This window comes from Staurois parvus, unplaced genomic scaffold, assembly GCF_062004578.1.
Source record: "Staurois parvus isolate SC_StPar_1 unplaced genomic scaffold, SC_StPar_1.0 ptg000643l, whole genome shotgun sequence".
Taxonomy (NCBI): domain Eukaryota; kingdom Metazoa; phylum Chordata; class Amphibia; order Anura; family Ranidae; genus Staurois; species Staurois parvus.
Window position 1 is genome coordinate 1 of NW_028318439.1, and position 22,955 is coordinate 22,955.

General features: G+C 50.9%; 1 protein-coding gene across 1 annotated transcript in view; it reads right to left on the reverse strand.

Moving 5' to 3' along the window:
* Nucleotides 1-1,274: 1,274 nt before the first annotated feature.
* Nucleotides 1,275-22,955, reverse strand: part of LOC149449003 (polymeric immunoglobulin receptor-like) — a gene marked incomplete at its 3' end in the record, with an annotated part of 36,416 nt that continues 14,735 nt past the window's right edge. Inside the window, exons 2-8 of the mRNA XM_089693953.1 lie at nucleotides 21,834-21,948; nucleotides 14,346-14,690; nucleotides 11,423-11,746; nucleotides 6,977-7,303; nucleotides 4,488-4,796; nucleotides 4,137-4,224; nucleotides 1,275-1,390 (exon numbers count right to left, since the gene is read on the reverse strand). Coding sequence (XP_089550079.1) covers nucleotides 1,275-1,390; nucleotides 4,137-4,224; nucleotides 4,488-4,796; nucleotides 6,977-7,303; nucleotides 11,423-11,746; nucleotides 14,346-14,690; nucleotides 21,834-21,891 — 1,567 coding nt within the window. The remainder of the gene's footprint in view (nucleotides 1,391-4,136; nucleotides 4,225-4,487; nucleotides 4,797-6,976; nucleotides 7,304-11,422; nucleotides 11,747-14,345; nucleotides 14,691-21,833; nucleotides 21,949-22,955) is intronic.

Below are 22,955 nucleotides of genomic sequence, written 5' to 3' on the forward strand. Positions count from 1 at the left end.
GCAGAGAGGGGTGGAGGACACTGAATGGAGGTCAGTGGAGGGATTGGCAGAGAGAGGTGGAGGACACTGAGTGGAGGCCAGTGGAGTGACAACTCTGCTCTGGATTCAGGATCAGTGCAGTATGGTTGAAACCCTATCACAGAAAACTGCATTAGGTGGATTTTATCGGAAGGCTCAACAAGCCTGCTCTCTGTGGCCTCAAAGGGAAGATTTTCCCTCACTTTCTGTTCTGGTAACAATGCGTCCCGGGGCAGGAAGTGTTGGGTAAGTCTGATAGATTGGGGTAGAGAGTTCCACAGGATGGGGGAGGCTCTGGAGAAGTCCTGGAGACGAGCATGGGAGGAGACAAGGGAGATAGAGAACAGGGGGTGGTGCGAGGAGCGGAGAGGACGGTTTGGGTGATATTTGGAGACCAGATTGGTGATGTAATTGGGGGCGGAGTTATAAATGGTTTTATATGTTATTGTTAATGTTTTGAATTTTGTTTGTTGGCCAACGGGAAGCCAGTGGAGGGATTGGTAGAGAGGGATGGAGGACAGTGGATGGATTGGCAGAGAGGGGTGGAGAACACTGAATGGAGGACAGTGGAGGGATTGGCAGAGAGGGGTGGAGAACACTGAATGGAGGCCAGTGGAGGGATTGGCAGAGAGGGGTGGAGGATACTGAATGGAGGCCAGTGGAGGGATTGGCAGAGAAGGGTGAAGGACACTGAATGGAGGCCAGTGGAGGGATTGGCAGAGAGGGGTGAAAGACACTGAATGGAGGCCAGTGGAGGGATTGGCAGAGAGGGGTGGAGGACACTGAATGGAGGCCAGTGGAGTGACAACTCTGGTCTGAATTCAGGATCAGTGCAGTATGGTTGAAACCCTATCACAGAAAACTGCATTAGGTGGATTTTATCGGAAGGTTCAACAAGCCTGCTCTCTGTGGCCTCAAAGAGAAGATGTTCCCTCACTTTCTGTTCTGGTAACAATGTGTCCTGGGGCAGGAGGTGTCGGGTAATTTTCATAAAGGACATTGACTGCAATTAAAAAAAAACTCTTTTTTAAAGTGATTTTAGGAAACACTAGAGCTCCAAACAGATGCTTTTTAAATTCAATGTTTTGTAATTCTGGGATACTTTACTACCATTCCATGACTAGGAAAATGAACATTCAAATCACATTTGTGCTGACATATTTGCATGGTTTTATTTGCCCCCCCCCCCCCCCCAGCCCAATGAATAATTTTTTATAAAGTCACCACAGATTTTGTGTACAAATGGTAATACTTACCCGAATTCTTCCTCTTTCTCAGTCTGAGGAATAAGAACACGGCACAGACCACCAGGACGGCGGCACACACAGAGACCACGGCGGCGGTGACAGTGCTGCTCTTATTGTTGTTAGCACTAGAAATGGGCAAAAAAAAGATGTATTTAATAAAAAGTCACAAAATATAAGTGAACTTGTCTTACGAGCAACAAACTTTGAAAAAGGCACCTATTTACAGGACCTTGGAATCTGGTCTTCAAGCTTCGACTGGTAGTGTTGAAGGCCAACCCTTGGTCTTGTGCCCTTCTGTTGGCCCATCATTATGATGAGTGGCCTGACAGGTGTAGCTAGGGGTGTATTTACCACAAGGCAAACAAGGCATTTGCCTAGGGTGGCACTTTTCAGGGGGGCAGCGGTAGCTTTCACAGGAGCAGCAGCATTTTTCAAGGGGGCAGCACCGCCTCCCCAAAAGAAGGGATGGAAGAAGGGACACACGCAGCATGGGGACCTGAGAGAGGCTGCGGGCTGCTTTACGGTGTATGCAGAGTTGCAGGGACGGACTGACAACTCATGGGGCACCCGGGCAATAGGAAATCATGGGGCCCCTGTGCCCTGGCCCACACTCAAACCACACCCAAAAAAGCTTATGTAAGGGGCATCTCATTGGGCCCCCTGCTGACCCCGGGCCCTCGAGCAGTGCCCGAGTGGCTAAATGGTCAGTCCTCCCCTGAACCTGACTCTTGTCCTGAGCTGTGAAGGTGAATATCTTCTCTCCCGCAGGGGGTGTTGCCAGTGTATGGGGGGCGGTGGTAGTGGAATGCTCTCTCGGGTGGGGGGGCTGGGGTGTTGTTGGTCAATGTCAGGCTCTCTCCGTGGGGGAGGGGGGTGTTGGTCAGTGGCAGGGTCTCTCCGTGGGGGGAGCCAAATTTTGTGTTGCCTAGGGCAGCATGAAACCTAAATACACCACTGGGTGTTGCACTCACTAGGTGGGGCTAGTGTAAGGTAAATTTATTTTTAACTCATGGTAGTGAGTGAGCCTGAATTACTGTGGGTTCAGTGTGAGGTCAGGCTGGATGACTCAGCAGGTTGGGACTCTATTGCCTCCACCTGGTTCTGGAGGTCCATGGAAGTTTCCAGAAGCCAGTAGGTGGAAGGGTGGAGACCTCAATCTGCATATTCATTGGAATCCCAGGCTAAGAGGCCCTGGAATTGTGTTAGACTAGCCCATAAATATGAGAGAGCCATGCTAGCAGAGGAGTCGGGTGGAAGATGGAATGAGAGTAAGGCTGGAATGTGGATTTGGGGAGGGGGCCCCAGGGAGTGTTGCTGGATAGGAGGATCTCTACTGCCTCAACGTCTCCTGGGGAGGACAACCTGTTAGCAGGGAAGGAGCCAGCCCAGCATAAGGCCTGAAGGCAGCCACCCACCACGCTAGCAAGCAAGGACAGTGTGAGTAGTCCTACACCCCCTGGGCTGGATAAGAGTAGAGGACAGTCAGGTGCAATGCCCAACTAGTCTTCATCCGGGTCCACTTAACTGCAAGCTCTTGGGACCCCCTTGCTCAGGGATACCCTCAGCACAGCTAAGTGAGGAGGAGGATTCATTTGAGAAGAAACATTATATTTTTTTCCTGCTAGTCCACAGTTTGTACATAGTTGTTAAGAAGTTGGTCCTCAAGTTCTACAGTTCCTTGGGTATCCCATATACTCTTAGACCCCATCCAAGTTGTTAACCCCTTAATAAAAACAACTAGAAAAACGGTTCAGGGACTATTTACTGACTCTGTAGTTACAAGTGTGGAAAATGCATGTTGCCTGGCTATGCAGAGCATAGGAGGACCCAAACAAATCCAGCAGACCTTACGAGGGTAGTGCTACACAGGCCAAACGTTAAATAAGAGCTTGTAGAGTAGCAAGATTGTTTTGCTGCCTGGGTCTTATCAAGGGGATTCCTTTTATTTCGTATCCTAGAGACACAATAGAAAGTAAGAGGATCTCTCTCCACATTCAGGGGATATCCCCTTTTTGTCACCAGAACAGGTTTATCCTCTATTTCCAATGGCAACTAAAAACTTTGGAATTTCCCATCAGTTTTGTTCTGACAAATAGCAAGGATCAGTCTTCCCAATGGGGACAGCAACAAAAACCCAACGGAGAAAAAGATGGCGACACTCCAACACATTCAATGCAGGTGTAGCTTTATTGTTCACTGAGTCTAGTTTTTAGATAAATGCAGGAGAGAAGGTCCCAGGTGAGGTGTTTGCTTGTCTGGAATAAAAAAGTTGCACCCACATTGCATTTTAATGGAGTGTCACAGTCCTCTTCTCTTGGTTGAGGCATAGGACGAGCTCTGCTTGGCTTCTGGTACCCAGTCAGCCATCAGAGTGACCCAGTGTAATGTGCTTGTGAGTGGAGAACATAGTCCTTCAGCAAGAGAAAGCCCACAAGGGTTCCATCTCTCCGCAGTCTTTTCAAAATGGGAAAAACAAGTTTTAGCTTTACATACACTTTAATATTTACTATTGAATATAGTCTGGTCTGTGGATGGCCAATGGTGGCCATCGGTTTTCTCTCCATTGCTTTAACTTGTGATTGAAGCATAAGCCCCAGAGGCTGGGCTGCAATGCACCAGAGAGAACCATGATGGTGGCTTCCGAAGGTGACAGTTTTGCCCAAAACAACTGATCAGTGGACATGAAGTTGCATCTGTGGTCACATTGAATTGGGCCACCAGCACCCCAACTGAACAAAAAAAATTACTTTGACTCTAATCTCAAAATTTCGGCTTTGGCCAGGCAGCACCCATAATTTTAATAAAATGCTATTTTTTTCTACACTTTACTGCACCATAACTGATGTCTCTGCAGATGCATTCAGGACTAACCTGGAAGGAGTGACAACCACTTCCACCTTTCTTGAGTCTCCAGCAAAGTTTGCCCGTGAGTTGGTATTGGACACACCGCTGCTGGGTTCTGGGGTAAGGAAAGACATACATTCAGTCAACCACGACATAGCAATCCATAGTTCTCTCCAATCCTTGACAATAAAAATGGTTGTAGACATCAATGGACGGTTGGACGTATGACTACGGCGATCCAACACACAGAAGATGTCTCTTGGTCTGGCTCTGGGCATAAACATGAACATGTTCGTCACCCAGGCATGTGTGTTAATGAGACTCTTATGTATTGTTAGGCTTTGTAACGAACATTCCTCTCTTTGTCCCAGAACTCACCTACAACTATTAGGCGCGAGGTTATGCTCTCCACGTATCGGCTGCCATCTTTGACACCACACCAGTAGAATCCGCTGTCCTTCTGGGATACGGACTTGATGGTGAGCACCAGCTCCTCGGTCTGGCAGGTGGCCAGCTGACTATCTTGAGTATCTTCCACGTTGCTCAAAGGTTTACACTGAAAGTTTTCCCATCTGCACCAATACTTCTGAGCGGTTTTGTACCTACAGGGATAGGAGCAGGTGATTTTGGCAGGATCACCGGCGGGCACTTGGACAAACGTGTTTCCAGACAGTCCTGGGAGATTTTCTGCAGAAAAATTCAGATTATATTACACACAATCCCTTTTTTGGTGTAATGATATCATAAAGTATAGAGTTCTAAATATTTTTTTTTTAATTTGTTTTAGGAAGAAATATTTTTTGCTGTGTCATAGATGGGACCATTTCCATTCATTTTCAGCCTTGGTGACACTCCAGGTTCTGCTTCAAGCTACACTTCCTGTGTCACCCAGTGCTGTGCCTTGAGTTGTGTCCCTTCACTTCCAGGCACAGTGACACCAAGGGGTCTCGTTAATCTGAACGTCCTCTATCCCTCACTTCTTGTCCTAATGACACCCAGTGCTATGCCCTAAGTTGTACTTCCTGTGTCCCTTACTTCTTGTCCCATGACACCCAGTGCTTTTCTTTGAGTTGAACTTCCCATCTCAGTGACACCAACAGGTCTCTCTTAAGCTGAACCTTCTGTGTCCCTCACTTCTTCTTGTTTGACACCCAGTCCGTTTCCCTTCACTTTCTGTTTCATTGACACCAAGGCATCTCTCTTGGACTGAATTTCCTGTATCCCTCATTCTTTGTTCTAATGGCACCTAATGCTATGCCTTGAGTTGGCCTTCCTGTGTCCCTTCACTTCCTGTCCTAGTGACACCAAGGGGTCTGCTTTGAGCTCAACTTCCTGTGTCATTTCCAGTCCCAGTGACCCCCCCCCCCCCCCCCCCCAAGGGGAAATACTTGCCTCCTGATTTCTTTTTTCTTAAAAATTATCGCTAACCTGGAAAACACTGGTCAGGTGGCAATCCTATCTTTCTCTCCTCAATTGTCCCAGTGACACCCAAGACTCTGCCATGAGCTGAACCCAATGTCTCTTATCCAGATGACCTCAGGGCTCTGCTATGAGCTAGACAGCCAGCTTACTTTCTGTCCCATTGACACCCAGGGCTGCACTATTAACGGAACTTCCAATGTCACCTTACGTCCTGTCCCATTGACACCTAGGGCTCTGATTTGACCTGAACTTCCAATGTCCCCTCCCCATCTGTCCTAGTGACACACTGGGCTCTGCTGTGAGCACCTCTCTGGATTCCATACATATCAACACTTCAGTCCTAGTCCCTGGGATTGTCACCCCCACACAATGCCCACACTTGATACACCAACTGTCCAGGCAGTCTTGCCCAAATTAAACCCACTTTCTGGACAGTCCCACCTCTAAACATGCCCACTAATATTTTTCTTTGAGCCACTGCTGTGATGGGAGTCACTTTGGGTGGGGGGCCCATGGAACCCAGCTCACTTTGGAAAGATGGGGAGACCCCTGTCTCAGCTCCCCATATCCATATTATGTGTAAGTCACCCTGTGCCTGTTAGGGGTACAGGGTGATCTGTCCTAATATTGTGTAAACATGTCCAGGAGATAGGTAGGGTGGGGGTTGTGGATTGTTTGGTGTTGTGTGGCTGCATCCCATTGTTCTATTGTGTGTCTGGCTTGGGAGCAAACTATTATGGGATGTATGTGTTTATGTTCATTAGCTTAGTGAGGGGATGTCTCCAGCAGCCCTCCCTCCTGATGGGACTGTCTGCTGGTGTGAAGTTTGAATACCTGTGTGTCTCTTGTTATTAAATGTAGATTCCCCCGCCCTGTGTTATTATGCAGGGAGGGGGGATTGTCCCCTGAGTGTATATATCTTGTATCTGTGTTCAGATAAATTAGTCGATCTTCTGGCTTACTTCAAGACTGGTGTCGTCTCGTCTTTTATGGTCGCCTGTGGTGTCTGTTGTCGGTGTTTGGACGGGGAAGCGGTAGTCTAATGGAAGTCCCCAAACGCAGTCTGGGGTCAGTTCCGTTACAACTGCCATGTTAGTAATGCAAATAAGGGTGATGCTGCGATCCCGGGACCACCATTTTTGGTACAGAGGACCGAAATGCAGAACTATCCCGGCAAATCCGGGACAGTTGGCATCTATGGAATTCTATTTTCTATATGTTCCTTTGGAGAATCCATTAAGGGCTAAAAAATAGGACAGGGAAGAGAAGTAGAAAGTTTAACTCCCAGCAATCCCTCTTGTGTCTCCAGGACAGTGAGTGAAGAAGAATCTACTCAAAGAAAACAGAGACAGCAATTCAAGAAATAAACGACCGAGCATCAAACCTTTCCCCAATCTGAAGCTTAACAATGAAAACTTTGCCGAAGGTTTGTGGTACCTCCTCACCTTTTGAAATCTTGACCTGTATGGTAGATGTTTGGTCATGTTTTTTCCCGGTCAGGACACACCAGTACCAGCCTTCGTCCTTGTTGGAGATGTTAGTCATGAGGACCTGCATCAAGCCGCTCGTAGAATTGTCATCGATGAGTACTCTCCCCTCGTAAGCGCTCATCATGGACCCGTCGGTTTTTATGATTGGATTGCAGACTCCGTCTTGCAGTTTGCAGAAGAATTTCTCTGTGTAATTCTTTTTGGGGTTGTAAATGCACTGAGCGGACAGAGACCCTCCCAGCCTGGGGGTCAGTAGATGAGGTCCCTGAAGAATATCCGTCTCTGCAGAAAATACGCAACAAGTCAGAATTTACTTCTATACATGAAGGGCGTTATTCCAGGACAAATCAGGCTTTTCAAAAGATTTCAGGAGCTTGGTGGAATGGGTACTTGTACTAGCTGCGTGAAAAACACATGATATGATATGAATACAAAGCCGGATTCAATTTTGATGTTCTACATCTACCTGGAGGTCAACTTTAATGTTGTCACACTTTATATTAAAGGGGAACTCCAGGTGAACAGCTAAATACAGCATTAGACTACATCCCTGGGATGGTTTCTGCTTTCTGAAGGACATGTCATGTGGTCCAGTCATGTGGTCCAGCCATTCTGAGATTCACGCAGTCCATGCAGATGGCAGTCCGAGTGGTGACCCGACTTTTTCTCACTGCAATTAAAGCGCACGTTAGCTTTCAGGAAGATTTTCCAAAAATCCACCTATGCAATTTTATATCCTATGAATAGAACATACCAGCACTCCCCCTGTTGTAAATGTTGCACGTGCTCCCATTAAAAATCTAGCTATTTAAGGGCCTCTCACCCCCTCTGTCCTGCCCTTTGTACCACAGGCTGAACATTATAGTAATGCGCCCCCTCATGGCTGTTGGGCTGTTCAAACTGTCCATGGTCCCCTTCTCTAGCTGAGCTTAACTAGAAGAGGCCGTGCACTGTGAACGTGCGTACATTAGCTCTCTCCTTCTCTAGCTGAGCTTAGATACAGAAGGTCATGCACTGTGCACGTGCACACATTTGCTCTCTCCTTCTCTAGCTGAGCTTAGCTAGAGGCCCTGCACTGTGCACAATCATGCATGTGCTCTCCTTTTCTAGCTGAGCTTTGCTAGAAGAGGCCCTGCACTGTGCATGTGCATGCATGTGCTCTCTCCTCCTCTAGCTGACTGTAGATAGAGGAGGCCCTGCACTGTGTACATGCCTGCATTTGCACTCTCCTTCTCTAGGTGAGCTTAGCTAGAGGAGGCCATGCACTGTGCACATGTATGCATGTGCTTTCTCCTTCTCTAGCTGAGCTTAGCTAGAGGAGGCTGTGAACGTGCACACATTTGCTCTCTCCTTCTCCAGCTGAGCTTAGCTAGAGGAAGCCCTTCAGTGTGCACATGCATGCCTTTTTCTTTCTCCTTCTCTAGCTGAGCTTAGCTAGAGGAGGCCCTACACTGTGCACAAGCAAGCATGAACTCTCTCCTTTTCTAGCTGAGCTTTGCTAGAAGAGGCCCTGCACTGTGCATGTGCATGCATGTGCTCTCTCCTCTAGCTGACTGTAGATAGAGGAGGCCCTGCACTGTGCACATGCCTGCATTTGCACTCTCCTTCTCTAGCTGAGCTTAGCTAGAGGAGGCCATGCACTGTGCACATGCATGCATATGCTTTCTCCTTTTCTAGCTGAGCTTAGCTAGAGGAGGCTGTGCACGTGCACACATTTGCTCTCTCCTTCTCTAGCTGAGCTTAGCTAGAGGAGGCCCTTCACTGTGCACATGCCTGCATTTGCACTCTCCTTTTCTAGCTGAGCTTAGCTAGAGGAGGCCATGCACTGTGCACATGCATGCATATGCTTTCTCCTTCTCTAGCTGAGCTTAGCTAGAGGAGGCTGTGCACGTGCACACATTTGCTCTCTCCTTCTCTAACTGAGCTTAGCTAGAGGAGGCCCTGCACTGTGCACATGCCTGCATTTGCGCTCTCCTTCTCTAGGTGAGCTTAACTAGAGGAGGCCATGCACTGTGCACATGCATGCATATACTTTCTCCTTTTCTAGCTGAGCTTAGCTAGAGGAGGCTGTGAACGTGCACGCATTTGCTCTCTCCTTCTCCAGCTGAGCTTAGCTAGAGGAAGCCCTTCAGTGTGCACATTCATGCCTTTTTCTTTCTCCTTCTCTAGCTGAGCTTAGCTAGAGGAGGCCCTACACTGTGCACATGCATGCACTCTCTCCTTTTCTAGCTGAGCTTTGCTAGAAGAGGCCCTGCACTGTGCACTGTGCATGCATGTGCTCTCTCCTCCTCTAGCTGACTGTAGATAGAGGAGGCCCTGCACTGTGCACATGCCTGCATTTGCACTCTCCTTCTCTAGGTGAGCTTAGCTAGAGGAGGCCCTGCACTGTGCACATGCATGCATGTGCTTTCTCCTTCTCTAGCTGAGCTTAGCTAGAGGAGGTCCTGCACTGTGCACATGCATGCATGTGCTTTCCCCTTCTCTAGCTGAGCTTAGCTAGAGGAGGCTGTGCACATGCACACATTTGCACTCTCCTTCTCTAGGTGAGCTTAGCTAGAGGAGGTCCTGCACTGTGAACGTGCACGCATTTGCTCTCTCCTTCTCCAGCTGAGCTTAGCTAGAGGAAGCCCTTCAGTGTGCACATTCATGCCTCTTTCTTTCTCCTTCTCTAGCTGAGCTTTGCTAGAAGAGGCCCTGCACTGTGCACTGTGCATGCATGTGCTCTCTCCTTTGAATGGTCCAAAGCTGCCACTACTGAGCACAGCTGGTGCAGGAAGAGTGTTCGTGTTCAGTGTGAATGGCCCAGAACGACACTAGAGGGTGCATTATTTTAGTGTCTATCAAGTCCTTCAAATACAGGGGGGTGAGGGGCCGGCAATATTTTGGAGAGGCCCCCCCCCCTTCAACAACAGCTGCATCTGTACTGGCTGTACTGGACCATTTACAACAGGAAGATATCTGGTATGTACAATCCATAGGATACGGACTGAATTGGGGGATTTTGGGAAAATCATCCTGAAAGTGAACTTCTACGACTTACCCCAGGGGGCGAAACCTCTTACACTTGCCTGATAGAAGTGCAGCATCTTCATACTATTCCCGAAGATGAACTTACAAATTGAGCAATACTTAAAACCCCCCAGCCTGTGATTGGACCGCAAAGGAGAAACAGAATACTGATTAGCTATCCCTCTGCTCTCTCCTCCTGCCAGCATTCCTTGTCAGGATGCACATATCTGATTGACTTCTATTGCTGCTCTCCCCGTTTGAGTGATGCTGTACAGGGGATTACCAGAGGCTAATACCAATACAGATTCAGGTTCTTTCACTAGCTGTACGTTTCATCATTCTTTCATGGATACATAATTGCATTCATTGTGTACTTTTATACTTTACTTTGAGATTTCATTCTATGAAATGCAGGTCCAGGGGCGGACTGACCATTCGGGCACTCGGGTCCGGGGTCAGTAGGGGGCAGGGGCGGACTGACCATTCGGGCACTCGGGTCCGGGGTCAGTAGGGGGCAGGGGCGGACTGACCATTCGGGCACTAGGGCACTGCCCGAGGATCCAGGGTCAGTAAGGGGCCCCATGAGATGCCCCTAGTACTTTTCCTAGGCTTTTTTGGGTGTGGTTTTGAGTGTGGGTGAGGACACAGGGGCCCCATTATCCCCTATTGCCCGGGGGCCCCATGAGTTGTCAGTCCGCCCCTGGTAGGGGGCCCCATGAGATGCCCCTGGTACCTTTCATAGGTTTTATTGGGTGTGGTTTGAGTGTGGGCAAGGACACAGGGGCCCCATGATCCCTTATTGCCCGGGGGCCCCATGAGTTGTTAGTCCGCCCCTGGTAGGGGGCCCCATGAGATGCCCCTGGTACCTTTCATAGGCTTTTATTGGGTGTGGTTTGAGTGTGGGCGAGGACACAGGGGCCCCATGATCCCTTATTGCCCGGGGGCCCCATGAGTTGTTAGTCCGCCCCTGGTAGGGGGCCCCATGAGATGCCCCTGGTACCTTTCATAGGCTTTTATTGGGTGTGGTTTGAGTGTGGGCGAGGACACAGGGGCCCCATGATCCTTTATTGCCCGGGGGCCCCATGAGTTGTTAGTCCGCCCCTGGTAGGGGGCCCCATGAGATGCCCCTGGTACCTTTCATAGGTTTTATTGGGTGTGGTTTGAGTGTGGGCAAGGACACAGGGGCCCCATGATCCTTTATTGCCCGGGGGCCCCATGAGTTGTTAGTCCGCCCCTGGTAGGGGGCCCCATGAGATGCCCCTGGTACCTTTCATAGGCTTTTATTGGGTGTGGTTTGAGTGTGGGCGAGGACACAGGGGCCCCATGATCCCTTATTGCCCAGGGGCCCCATGAGTTGTCAGTCCGCCCCTGTGCAGGTCACAGTTTTCTTACCTTCGTTGATCCTTAAATCATAATTCGGCAAATCTTTGGATTCTTCGGGGTCGTCAGAGCCACACGTATAGTACGCCGCGTCTAGATTGCGCACCTGCACCATTTTTACCGTGAACGTTCCCGCCTTCATCTCAGCCGTAACTCTCCCCTCGTAGCTGGGGTCAGTCCTCCCCGTGCTGTCGATGATGTCCAGGCAGCCATTTTTGTTGACCTTGCACAGATATTTCCTCTGCCCGGCGACCTGCTCATTATAATTACACTTGAAGATCACGGCGCCCCTCAGCTGGGCATAGAGAAGTTCGGCTTCCTCGGGGATCTTGGTATCTGTTGTAGAAATTGTGGAGAAAAAGCTCAGAATGGTTCCCTTCAACGGCTGCTGGGGGCCAAAAAACTCCAATGCACGTCGCTGGACAATGGCTGGACAAGGTAGGTGCATCTGCACAGAGCGGCGTTTTAATGTATTTTATTCTGTATTTTAGTCTTTAAAATGTACAAAATCTGGAGGCCCCCCCAGTCTAAAATGTAAAGGAATAATGGCAGCCGGCCTTGATAAAATTAACTTCACACCAGAAGCCCCCATCACATCAGAGGTCCCCCCCCCTTCATGGCAGATTTGTCCCATCACATCAGAGGTACCCCAATACATTAGAAGCCTCCCTCATATAAGAACCCCCCCCCCATCACATCAAAATCTACCAATCACTACAGAGTTTTCTCATCCCGTGAAAGTCCCCCCCCAAAGAAGGGCTCCCCCAATAAAAGACTACTCCCATCACACCAGAGTTCCCCCAATACATTAGAAGTCTCCCTCATATAATAACCCCCCCATCACATCAAAGTCTACCCATCATTACAGATTCTTCTCATACCGTGAGAGTCCCCCCCCCCCCAAAGGAGGGCTTCCCCAAAGCTGCTACACCTGTACTGAAGGGAAGGAGCCGGTACACCTGTGCAAGCCTGAAGGGGAGGAGCCGCTACACCTGTGCAAGACTGAAGGGGAGGAGCCGGGACACACCTGTGCTAGACTGAAGGGGAGGAGCCGGTACTCCTGTGCAAGACTGAAGGGGAGGAGCCGGTACACCTGTGTAAGCCTGAAGGGGAGGAGCCGCTACACCTGTGCAAGACTGAAGGGGAGGAGCCGACACACCTGTGCAAGACTGAAGGAGAGGAGCCGGTACTCCGGTGCAAGACTGAAGGGGAGGAGCCGCTACACCTGTGCAAGACTGAAGGGGAGGAGCCGGGACACACCTGTGCTAGACTGAAGGGGAGGAGCCGGTACTCCTGTGCAAGACTGAAGGGGAGGAGCCGGTACACCTGTGTAAGCCTGAAGGGGAGGAGCCGCTACACCTGTGTAAGACTGAAGGGGAGGAGCCGACACACCTGTGCAAGACTGAAGGAGAGGAGCCGGTACTCCGGTGCAAGACTGAAGGGGAGGAGCCGATACTCCTGTGCTAGACTGAAGGGGAGGAGCCGGTACTCCTGTGCAAGACTGGAGGGGAGGAGCCAGTACACCTGTGCTAGACTGAAGGGGAGGAGCCGGTACACCTGTGCTAGACTGAAGGGGAGAAGCCGGTACACCTGTGCAAGATTGAAGGGGAGGAGCCGGAACACCTGTGCAAGACTGAAGAGGAGGAGCCGGTACACCTGTGCAAGACTGAAGGGGAGGAGCCGGTACACCTATAAAAGACTGAAGGGGAGGAGCCGGAACACCTGTGCAAGACTGAAGGGGAGGAGCCGGTACACCTGTGCTAGACTGAAGGGGAGGAGCCGGTACTCCTGTGCAAGACTGAAGGGGAGGAGCCGGTACACCTGTGTAAGCCTGAAGGGGAGGAGCCACTACACCTGTGCAAGACTGAAGGGGAGGAGCCGACACACCTGTGCTAGACTGAAGGGGAGGAGCCGGTACTCCTGTGCAAGACTGGAGGGGAGGAGCCAGTACACATGTGCTAGACTGAAGGGGAGGAGCCGGTACACCTGTGCTAGACTGAAGGGGAGGAGCCGGTACACCTGTGCAAGACTGAGGGGGAGGAACTGGTACACTTGTAAAAGACTGAAGGGGAGGAGCCGATACACCTGTGCAAGACTGAAAGGGAGGAGCCGGTACACCTGTGCAAGACTGAAAAGGAGGAGCCGCTACACCTGTGCAAGACTGAAGGGGAGGAGCCGGTACACCTATGCAAGATTGAAGGGGAGGAGCCGGTACACCTGTGCAAGATTGAAGGGGAGGAGCCGGTACACCTGTGCCAGACTGGAGGGAGGAGCCAATACACCTGTGCAAGACTGAAGGGGAGGAGCCGATACACCTGTGCAAGACTGAAGGGGAGGAGCCGGAACACCTGTGCAAGACTGAAGAGGAGGATCCGGTACACCTGTGCAAGACTGAAGGGGAGGAGCCGGTACACCTATAAAAGACTGAAGGGGAGGAGCCGGAACACCTGTGCAAGACTGAAGGGGAGGAGCCGGTATGCCTGTGCAAGACTGAAGGGGAGGAGCCGATACATCTGTGCAAGACTGAAGGGGAGGGGCCGGAACACCTGTGCAAGACTGAAGGGGAGGAGCCGGAACACCTGTGCAAGACTGAAGGGGAGGAGCCGGTACACGTGTGCAAGATTGAAGGGGAGCAGCCGGTACACGTGTGCAAGATTGAAGGAGAGCAGCCGGTACACGTGTGCAAGACTGAAGGGGAGGCCGGAGGGAGGATTTAACATCTTAAAGATTATACAAGATTTCAGCGGTGTCCCCATTAGAGGATTTCCTTTCACTTCCTGTCCTGGTGACAACTTTAAAATGTTGGATTTCCCCAAACAGGGACCTGATAGGGGGTCTAATCCTATATGCAGTTCAATACTAAAAAAAACCCAAATGTCTATTTTCATGGAATGGGGGTGTGAGGGGTGCGGTCTGCCTCTGACGTTACAATTACCTTCAACAACGGACAGACTAAGAACTCCTTTGATCCCGTTGTCATTCTGCCCGATGCCGCAGATATAAGTGCCTTCGTCTTCCTTCTGTAACCCATCGATGGTGACGGTAAAAAAGCTTTTCTCTTTGGAGTCGGTCAGTGTGATCCTCCCATGGAAGTTGGGGGACGAGTAACCGCTGTCAGAGACGATCGTCTGCTTGCACCACCCGGGGCGGGCGCCTTCCAGGCAGCAGAATTTGCGGCTGTATTTGTTGGCGTTGGGAATAGGGGAGTAAAAACATTGGAAGCTGATCTCCTCGTACTCTGTCCCCGTCACCCGCCTCGGACAAGCGATTTCATCCGACTCTGCGTGGAAAACAGAAAATAACGATCGATCTGTCAGCAAAAATGTGCAACTTATTTTTCTAAAGGCCAACTGGACTTTCACTTTAAATAAGCAGGTGGGTCAAAGCAAAAGGTGGCTCAGCAGGGGGCATGTCAGACCTCTGCAGAGAGACCACTGCTTCTATATACAGAGCAAGGGGTCCTTCTCTGCAGCATGCTGGCAGGGGACAGGCTTTTATCCTCAGGCTGTGGCTGTCCAACCAGCAAAGCTCAGGTTTCCTTCTGATTGGAGAGCTCTAACTCAGCAGGGGGCATGTAAGACCTCTACAAAGAGACCGCTGCTTCCACATACAGAGCAAGGGGTCCTTCTCTGCAGCATGCTGGCAGGGGACAGGCTTTTCTGCTCAGGCTGTGGCTGTCCAACCAGCAAATCTCAGGTTTCCTTCTGATTGGAGAGCTCTAACTCTGACACAGCACGGGGCATGTCAGACCTCTACAAAGAGACCACTGCTTCTATATACAGAGCAAGGGGTCTTTCTCTGCAGCATGCTGGCAGGGGACAGGCTTTTCTGCTCAGGCTGTGGCTGTCCAACCAGCAAAGCTCAGGTGCCCTTCTGATTGGAGAGCTCTAACTCAGCACGGGGCATGTCAGACCTCTGCAAAGTGACCACTGCTTCCATATACAGAGCAAGGGGTCCTTCTCTGCAGCATGCTGGCGGGGGACAGGCTTTTCTGCTCAGGCTGTGGCTGTCCAACCAGCAAATCTCAGGTTTCCTTCTGATTGGAGAGCTCTAACTCTGACACAGCACGGGGCATGTCAGACCTCTACAAAGAGACCACTGCTTCTATATACAGAGCAAGGGGTCTTTCTCTGCAGCATGCTGGCAGGGGACAGGCTTTTCTGCTCAGGCTGTGGCTGTCCAACCAGCAAAGCTCAGGTGCCCTTCTGATTGGAGAGCTCTAACTCAGCACGGGGCATGTCAGACCTCTGCAAAGTGACCACTGCTTCCATATACAGAGCAAGGGGTCCTTCTCTGCAGCATGCTGGCGGGGGACAGGCTTTTCTGCTCAGGCTGTGGCTGTCCAACCAGCAAAGCTCAGGTTCCCTTCTGATTGGAGAGCTCTAACTCAGCACGGGGCATGTCAGACCTCTGCAAAGAGACCACTGCTTCTATATACAGAGCAAGGGGTCCTTCTCTGCAGCATGATGGCAGGGGACAGGCTTTTCTCCTCAGGCTGTGGCTACAGAGTCAGACCTATAACTTTCCATCCAGCAAAGCTTGTGCTTCCTTCTGATTGGAGAGCTCCGTCTCTGACTCAGCAGGGGGCATGTCAGACCTTTGCAGAGAGACCCCTGCTTCCACATACAGATAAAGGGGCATTTTTCTGCAGCATGCTGGCACAGCGTAGGCTTTTCTACTCAGGCTTTGGCTTCTGAGTCAGACCCATAACGTTCCAACCAGAAAAGCTCATTCTCCCTTCTGGTTGGAAAACTCTAGTTCTGACCCAGCAGGGGGCATGTCAGACCTCTGCAGAGAGACCGCTGCTTCCACTTGGAGAGCAGAGGTCTTTCCATGCAACATACTGGCAGGGGACAGGCTTTTTTACTCAGGATGTGGATGTTGAGTCAGAGCCGGGGCTTACCAGCCATCAAAGCTCATGCTCCCCTTATGATTCAAGCGCTCTAACTCTGACTCAGCAGGGGCATGTCAAACCTCTGCAGAGAGACCACTGCTTCCACATGGAGAGCAGAGGTCTTTCTCTGCAACATGCTGGCAAGGGACAGGCTTTTTCTTTTCAGGATGGGGCTGCTGAGTCAGAGCTAGAACTCTCCAATCAGCAAAACTCAAGTTCTACCTCTGACTCTGCAAGGGGAATGTCAGACCTCTTCAGAGAGACCACTGCTTCCACATGGAGAGCAGAGGTCTTTCTCTGCAGCATGCTGGCATGGGATAGGCTTTTCTACCCAGGCTGTGGCTGCCGAGTCAGACCAATAACTCTCCAATCAGCAAAGCTCATGCTGCCTTCTGACTGGGGAGCTCTAGCTCTGACTTATTAGAGGGAATATCAGACCTCTGCAGAGAGACCACTGCTTCCCCATGGAGAGCAGAGGTCTTTCTCTGCAGCATGCTGGCATGGGACAGGCTTTTCTACCCAGGCTGTGGCTGCCGATTCAGACCTATAACTCTCCAATCAGCAAAGCTCATGCTGCCTTCTGATTTGGGAGCTTCAGCTCTGACTTAGGGGGAATGTCAGACCTCTGCAGAGAGACCACTGCTTCTACATGGAGAGCAGAGGTCTTTCTCTGCAGCATGCTGGCATGGGACAGGCTTTTCTACTCAGACATAGAATGCCATTTGCTTTGTTGCACCTGTAATATATTTAGCTCATTTAAACTGAGTTCACTTGAGGTTTAAGCAACCAGTGTTTGAACATTCGCATGCGTTGCATCAATTCACAAAAGCCCCGAGGGAGTTATTGGGAGCCAGCATCCTGTCATCAATTCAGCTGTCATATGCTGGCATGGGCACAGATGATGGGAGTCGGCGTCCTGTCCTCGATTCAGAACAATGGAGGTAAGAGATACAGATGCCGCATCAAACTCCCCCACGTGAATGGCAGTGTTGGCCTCAGCTGCTGCTCCAGCCACACCCTCCGACGTGTTTCGCCAGAGAGTGGAGCAGCAGCTAAGGCCAACACTGCCGTTCACATGGGGGAGGTTGAGGCGCCAGCAGAGGGGGGCGCTAAAGCCGGGGGGTCCCTCAAGAAGTGCTTATGCTGGCGCTGGCCCTGCTCACACCTTTACCTAGCTCAACACAGCAGTGCATGGTGACAGGAAGCACAGTCCTGGGCACAGTGAACCTCAGAGCTGCCTCCACACTAACATTCATCTGCTATCCTGGCCAAGACCGAAACTACTGTGCCCCGGGCGCCAAATTGAGAGGGACGCCAACGGCCCCTGGTGTCAAACTGAGAGGGACGCCAATGGCCCCTGGTGTCAAATTGAGAGGGGTGCCAGCGGCCCCTGGTGTCAGATTGAGAGGGACGCCAATGGACCCTGGTGTCAGATTGAGAGGGACGCCAATGGACCCTGGTGTCAGATGAGAGGGATGCCAATGGCCCCAGGCGCCAAATTGAGAGGGGCACCAACAGCACCTGGTGTCAAACTGAGGGGAATGCCAATGGCCCCTGGTGTCAGATTGAGAGGGAGGCGCCAACGACCCCTGGTGTCAAATTGAGAGTGGGGTGTCAACGGCCCCTGGTGTCAGATTGAGAGTGGGGTGTCAACAGCCCCTGGTGTCAGATTGAGAGGGGGGTGTCAACGGCCCCTGGTGTCAAATTGAGAGTGGGGTGTCAACGGCCCCTGGTGTCAGATTGAGAGGGGGGTGTCAACGGCCCCTGGTGTCAAATTGAGAGTGGGGTGTCAACGGCCCCTGGTGTCAAATTGAGAGGGGTGCCAGCGGCCCCTGGTGTCAGATGAGAGGGATGCCAACGGCCCCAGGCGCCAAATTGAGAGGGGCACCAACAGCACCTGGTGTCAAACTGAGGGGAATGCCAATGGCCCCTGGTGTCAGATTGAGAGGGAGGCGCCAACGACCCCTGGTGTCAAATTGAGAGTGGGGTGTCAACGGCCCCTGGTGTCAGATTGAGAGGGGGGTGTCAACGGCCCCTGGTGTCAAATTGAGAGGGGGGTGTCAACGGCCCCTGGTGTCAAATTGAGAGTGGGGTGTCAACGGCTCCTGGTGTCAATTGAGAGTGGGGTGTCAACGGCCCCTGGTGTCAGATTGAGAGGGGGGTGTCAACGGCCCCTGGTGTCAGATTGAGAGGGGGGTGTCAACGGCCCCTGGTGTCAAATTGAGAGTGGGGTGTCAACGGCCCCTGGTGTCAGATTGAGAGGGGGGTGTCAACGGCCCCGGATGCCAAATTGAGAGGGGGGTGCCAACAGCCCCTGGTGTCAAATTGAGAGGGGCGCCAAAGGCCGCTGCAAGCCTCTTCATATATTCATGAACTGAGGTTTCATTTTAAAATAGAGCAAAATCTGTCCAGTCCTGAAATTTGTACAGCTCTGCCACACAGCACAGCCCTGTCTGGCAGGGCAGGAGACCTGATTCTTCTCTACTGCAGTTCAGTAACACTTACAGGTCTTGCCCTTCCCTGGGACTGGGCAGTGATAGGTGAAGCAGCAGACTGTTAAGTTCATCTCTACGACACTCTGCTCTCTTCTCCTCACAGCATGCTCCTGCTTAGGACATGACACTGCAGCACAACTGATTGGCTCCCAGTGCTGCTTTTTCCTCTTCCAGCCTAAGCTCTGCTGTATGGGGACTTCGAAAGGCAGAGAACAAGACAAATTCAGGTACTTTTGCTGATTGGTTAAAAAATGCCACATTGTATAAATGATTACAGAGCTGCATTAATTATTAAATGAAACAAAAAATCTGTAATTGAGTTTTGTGTTAATGAAAACCTTTGATCGTTGGACCTTCTCTTTGGCTCTGCTTATTGAATTTCAGCAACGACTGCTGACCCGGGACAGTCACTGCCATTGTCCTGCATTCTCGGCATTTACTTTTATTTTCGTTTCCAGTTAAGGTCGGGCAGAGGACAATCCTGGCAGTATTTGTGGATACGTATCCGGAAAATGAAGCTTTTAGGGTCTTCAGCAGGGGGCGCTATACAGAAAAGAAACTCTGAGTGCCGTTGGCTGGCAACTGCTTCTCAGTAAATGTTCCCCCATTGAGAGTCAGCAGCCGACACTTTGCATGGCCGCTAGCTCTGTCACTGACAGCTCAGATCCCCACTGACTATCAGGACCTGTTTATCGATGTCCCAAATGAAATAAGTCTTAACCAGGGGTGGACTGAAAACTCATGGGGCCCCCGGACAATAGGGGATCATGGGGCCCCTGTGTCCTCACTCACACTCAAACCACACCCAAAAAAGTCTATGAAAGGTACCAGGGACATCTCATGGGGCCCCCTACTGACCCCAGGCCCTCGGGCAGTGCCAGAGTACCCAAATGGTCAGTCTGCCCCTGGTCTTAACCCATTTCTTTGGGTTGAGTCGAGGAGTCCATACCTTTTAGGGAGTTTTCCCAGAATCTTGCATCCTTTGCAAAGGGGATGCAAGCGGTCCCAGGAGACCTTGCTCTATCCTCTCCTGCCTCCCTTCCTGGGGGTAAGCTCCAAGAGATAGAGCCTCGCAGCCTACATCTTTGCTGCAGCTTGATCCTTCAGACACTTCCAATGATGGAGGACATACTCCCAATCAGGGGCGAACTGACCATTTGGAATCGCGGGCACTGCCCGAGGGCCCGGGGTCAGTAGGGGGCCCCATGAGATGCCCCGGTAACTTTTTCATAGGCTTTTTTGAGTTTGGGCAAGGACACAGGGGCCCCATGATCCCCTATCCCCAGGGTCAGTAGGGGGCCCCATGAGATGCCCCGGTAACTTTTTCATAGGCTTTTTTGAGTTTGGGCAAGGACACAGGGGCCCCCTGATCCCCTATTGCCCGGGGGCCCCATGAGTTGTCAGTCCGCCACTGCTCCCAATAGACTGGCATTGGCAGGGCTGGCATTACCAATCTATGGCCACACCTCACCTTCCTTATACTCTTAGGGCCTCTAGCAGCTTCCTAGGATGCTACACTACCTCCACACTGCAAGATGGCCCTAGTCTACCCTCAAGGCCAACCATGGTGACACTTAATGGTCCAACTGGGGAACTACACCAGGTATTCCTGTACCCCTATCCTACAGTAGCACATTCCTCTAGACTTGTTCTTTAATGTTAAAGAAATGTTGTGCCCAGGGGTGGACTGACAACTCATGGGGCCCCCGAGCAATAGGGGATCATGGGGCCCTTGTGTCCTCGCCCAAACTCAAAAAAGCCTATGAAAAAGGTACCAGGGGCATCTCATGGGGCCCCCTACTGACCCCGGGCCCTCAGGCAGTGCCCGAGTTTCCAAATGGTCAGTCCGCCCCTGGTTGTGCCTTATGAAAGTAGCTAATTCAGTTCTAAATAGCTCTGGAAGCCGACTGTCACTGACAGCTCAGATCCTCACTGACTATCAGGAAGTGTTTATTGATGTCCCAAATGAAATACACCTTAACCCATTTCTTTGGGTTGAGTCAAGGAGCCCATACTTTTTAGGGAGTTTTCCCAGAATCTTGCATCCTATGCAAAGGGGATGCAAGTGGTCCCAGGAGACCTTCCTCTATCCTCTCCTGCCTCCCTTCCTGGGGGTAAGCTCCAAGAGATAGAGCCTCACAGCCTACATCTTTGCTGTAGCTTGATCCTTCAGGTGGGCATACTCTCAAAAGACTGGCATTGGCAGGGCTGGCATTACCAATCTATGGCCACACCTCACCTTCCTTATACTCTGAGGGCCTCTAGCAGCTTCCTAGGATGCTACACTACCTCCACAATGCAAGATGGCCCTTGTCTACCCTCAAGGCCAACCATGGTGACACTTAATGGTCCAACTGGGGAGCTACACCAGGTATTCCTGTAACCCTACCCTACAGTAGCACATTCCTTTAGACTTGTTCTTTGATGTTATAGAAATGTTGTGCCTTATGAAAGTAGCTAATTCAGTTCGAAATTGGTTCAGGAACATACTCTATCATTTATAGCCATGTGGGTACCTTTCTCCATTCACTATGTGTCAGAGGCTGATGTTGATTGCCTACAAACATGATAAGAGGCTTGAACCAGGGGTGGACTGACCGTTTGGAAACTCGGGCACTACCCGAGGGCCCGGGGTCAGTAGGGGGCCCCTGGTACCTTTCATAGGCTTTTTTGGGTGTGGTTTGAGTGTGGGTGAGGACACAGGGGGCCCCATGATCCCCTATTGCCCAGGGCCCCATGAGTTGTTAGTCCGCCCCTGGCTTGAACAGTTGTGAACACATTAACATTGGAGTACAGAGTGATTTCGCAAACTTGTCATGATCTTAAACAATGAATGTCTGCCCAATAAAGTGTCCATTGATCGTATATTTAGAATGGCACGAGGTGCCCTCACGTTCTTCCAGTAACAGTGCCAACAATAACCTTCCTCTTGCCAGTTTGTGGAAATATTTTTGAGACGGAAATTGTGGGTTACATCAACAGTACACCCATCACTCATGACACTTCCTAATGACATTTATTTCAGGCAACTCACCAGCTCCGGGGATCAATAAAATGCAAATGAACCCAAACAAAAACACTGCGTTATTCATGGCGCGCCAGAAGAACGACCTGGACTTGGTTCTCTGTTTTTCAACTTCTTATTAAATCTGTAAAAACAATGAGAAGATTAATAAACTAAGAGGAAATTAGTATATGAAGAAACTTTGAGCACGGAGGAGGAACTGACACACTTGGCCAGGCATACCATGCCATATATGTACACTATATTGCCAAAAGTATTGGAAGATCCCTCCAAATCATGTGATTCAGGTGCTCCAATCCCCTCCATGGACACAGGTGTATACAATCAAGCCCCTAGGCATGCAGACGGCTTCTACAAACATTGGTGAAAGAATGGGTCGCTCTCAGGAGCTCAGTGACTCCAAGCGTGGTCCCGTGATAGGTGGTCACCTGGGCAATAAGTCCATCATTTCCTGGCTACTAAATATTCCACGCTCAACTGTTAGTGGGATTATAACAAAGTGGAAGCAACTGGGAACAACAGCCACTCAGCCACCAAGTGGTAGGCCACGTCACATGACAGGGCGGGGTCAGCGCATGCTGAAGCGCACAGTGCGCAGAAGTCGCCAACTGTCTGCAGAGTCAATAGCTAAAGACCTCCAAACTTGGTGTGGCCTTCAGATGAGCCCAAAAACAGTGCGTAGAGACCTTCATGGAATGGGTTTCCATGGCCGAGCAGCTGCATCCAAGCCTTCCATCACCAAGTGCAATGCAAAGCGTCGGATGCCGTGGTGTAAAGCACGCCGCCACTGGACTCTAGAGCAGTGGAGACGTGTTCTCTGGAGGGACCAATCACGCTTCTCTGTCTGGCAATCCGATGGACGTGTCTGGGTTTGGAGGTGGCCAGGAGAAGGGTACTTGCCTGTCTGCATTGTGTCCAGTGCAGTGTAAAGTTTGGTGCAGGGGGGATTATGGTGTGGGGGTGTTTTTCAGGGGTTGGGGTTGGGCTTAAGCTTGGCCCCTTCTACATTTTGGACAATTTCATGCTCCCAACTTTGTGGGAAGAGTTTGGGGATGGCCCCTTCCTGTTCCAACATGACTGCGCACCAGTGCACAAAGCAAGGTCCATAAAGACATGGAGGAGCCAGTTTGG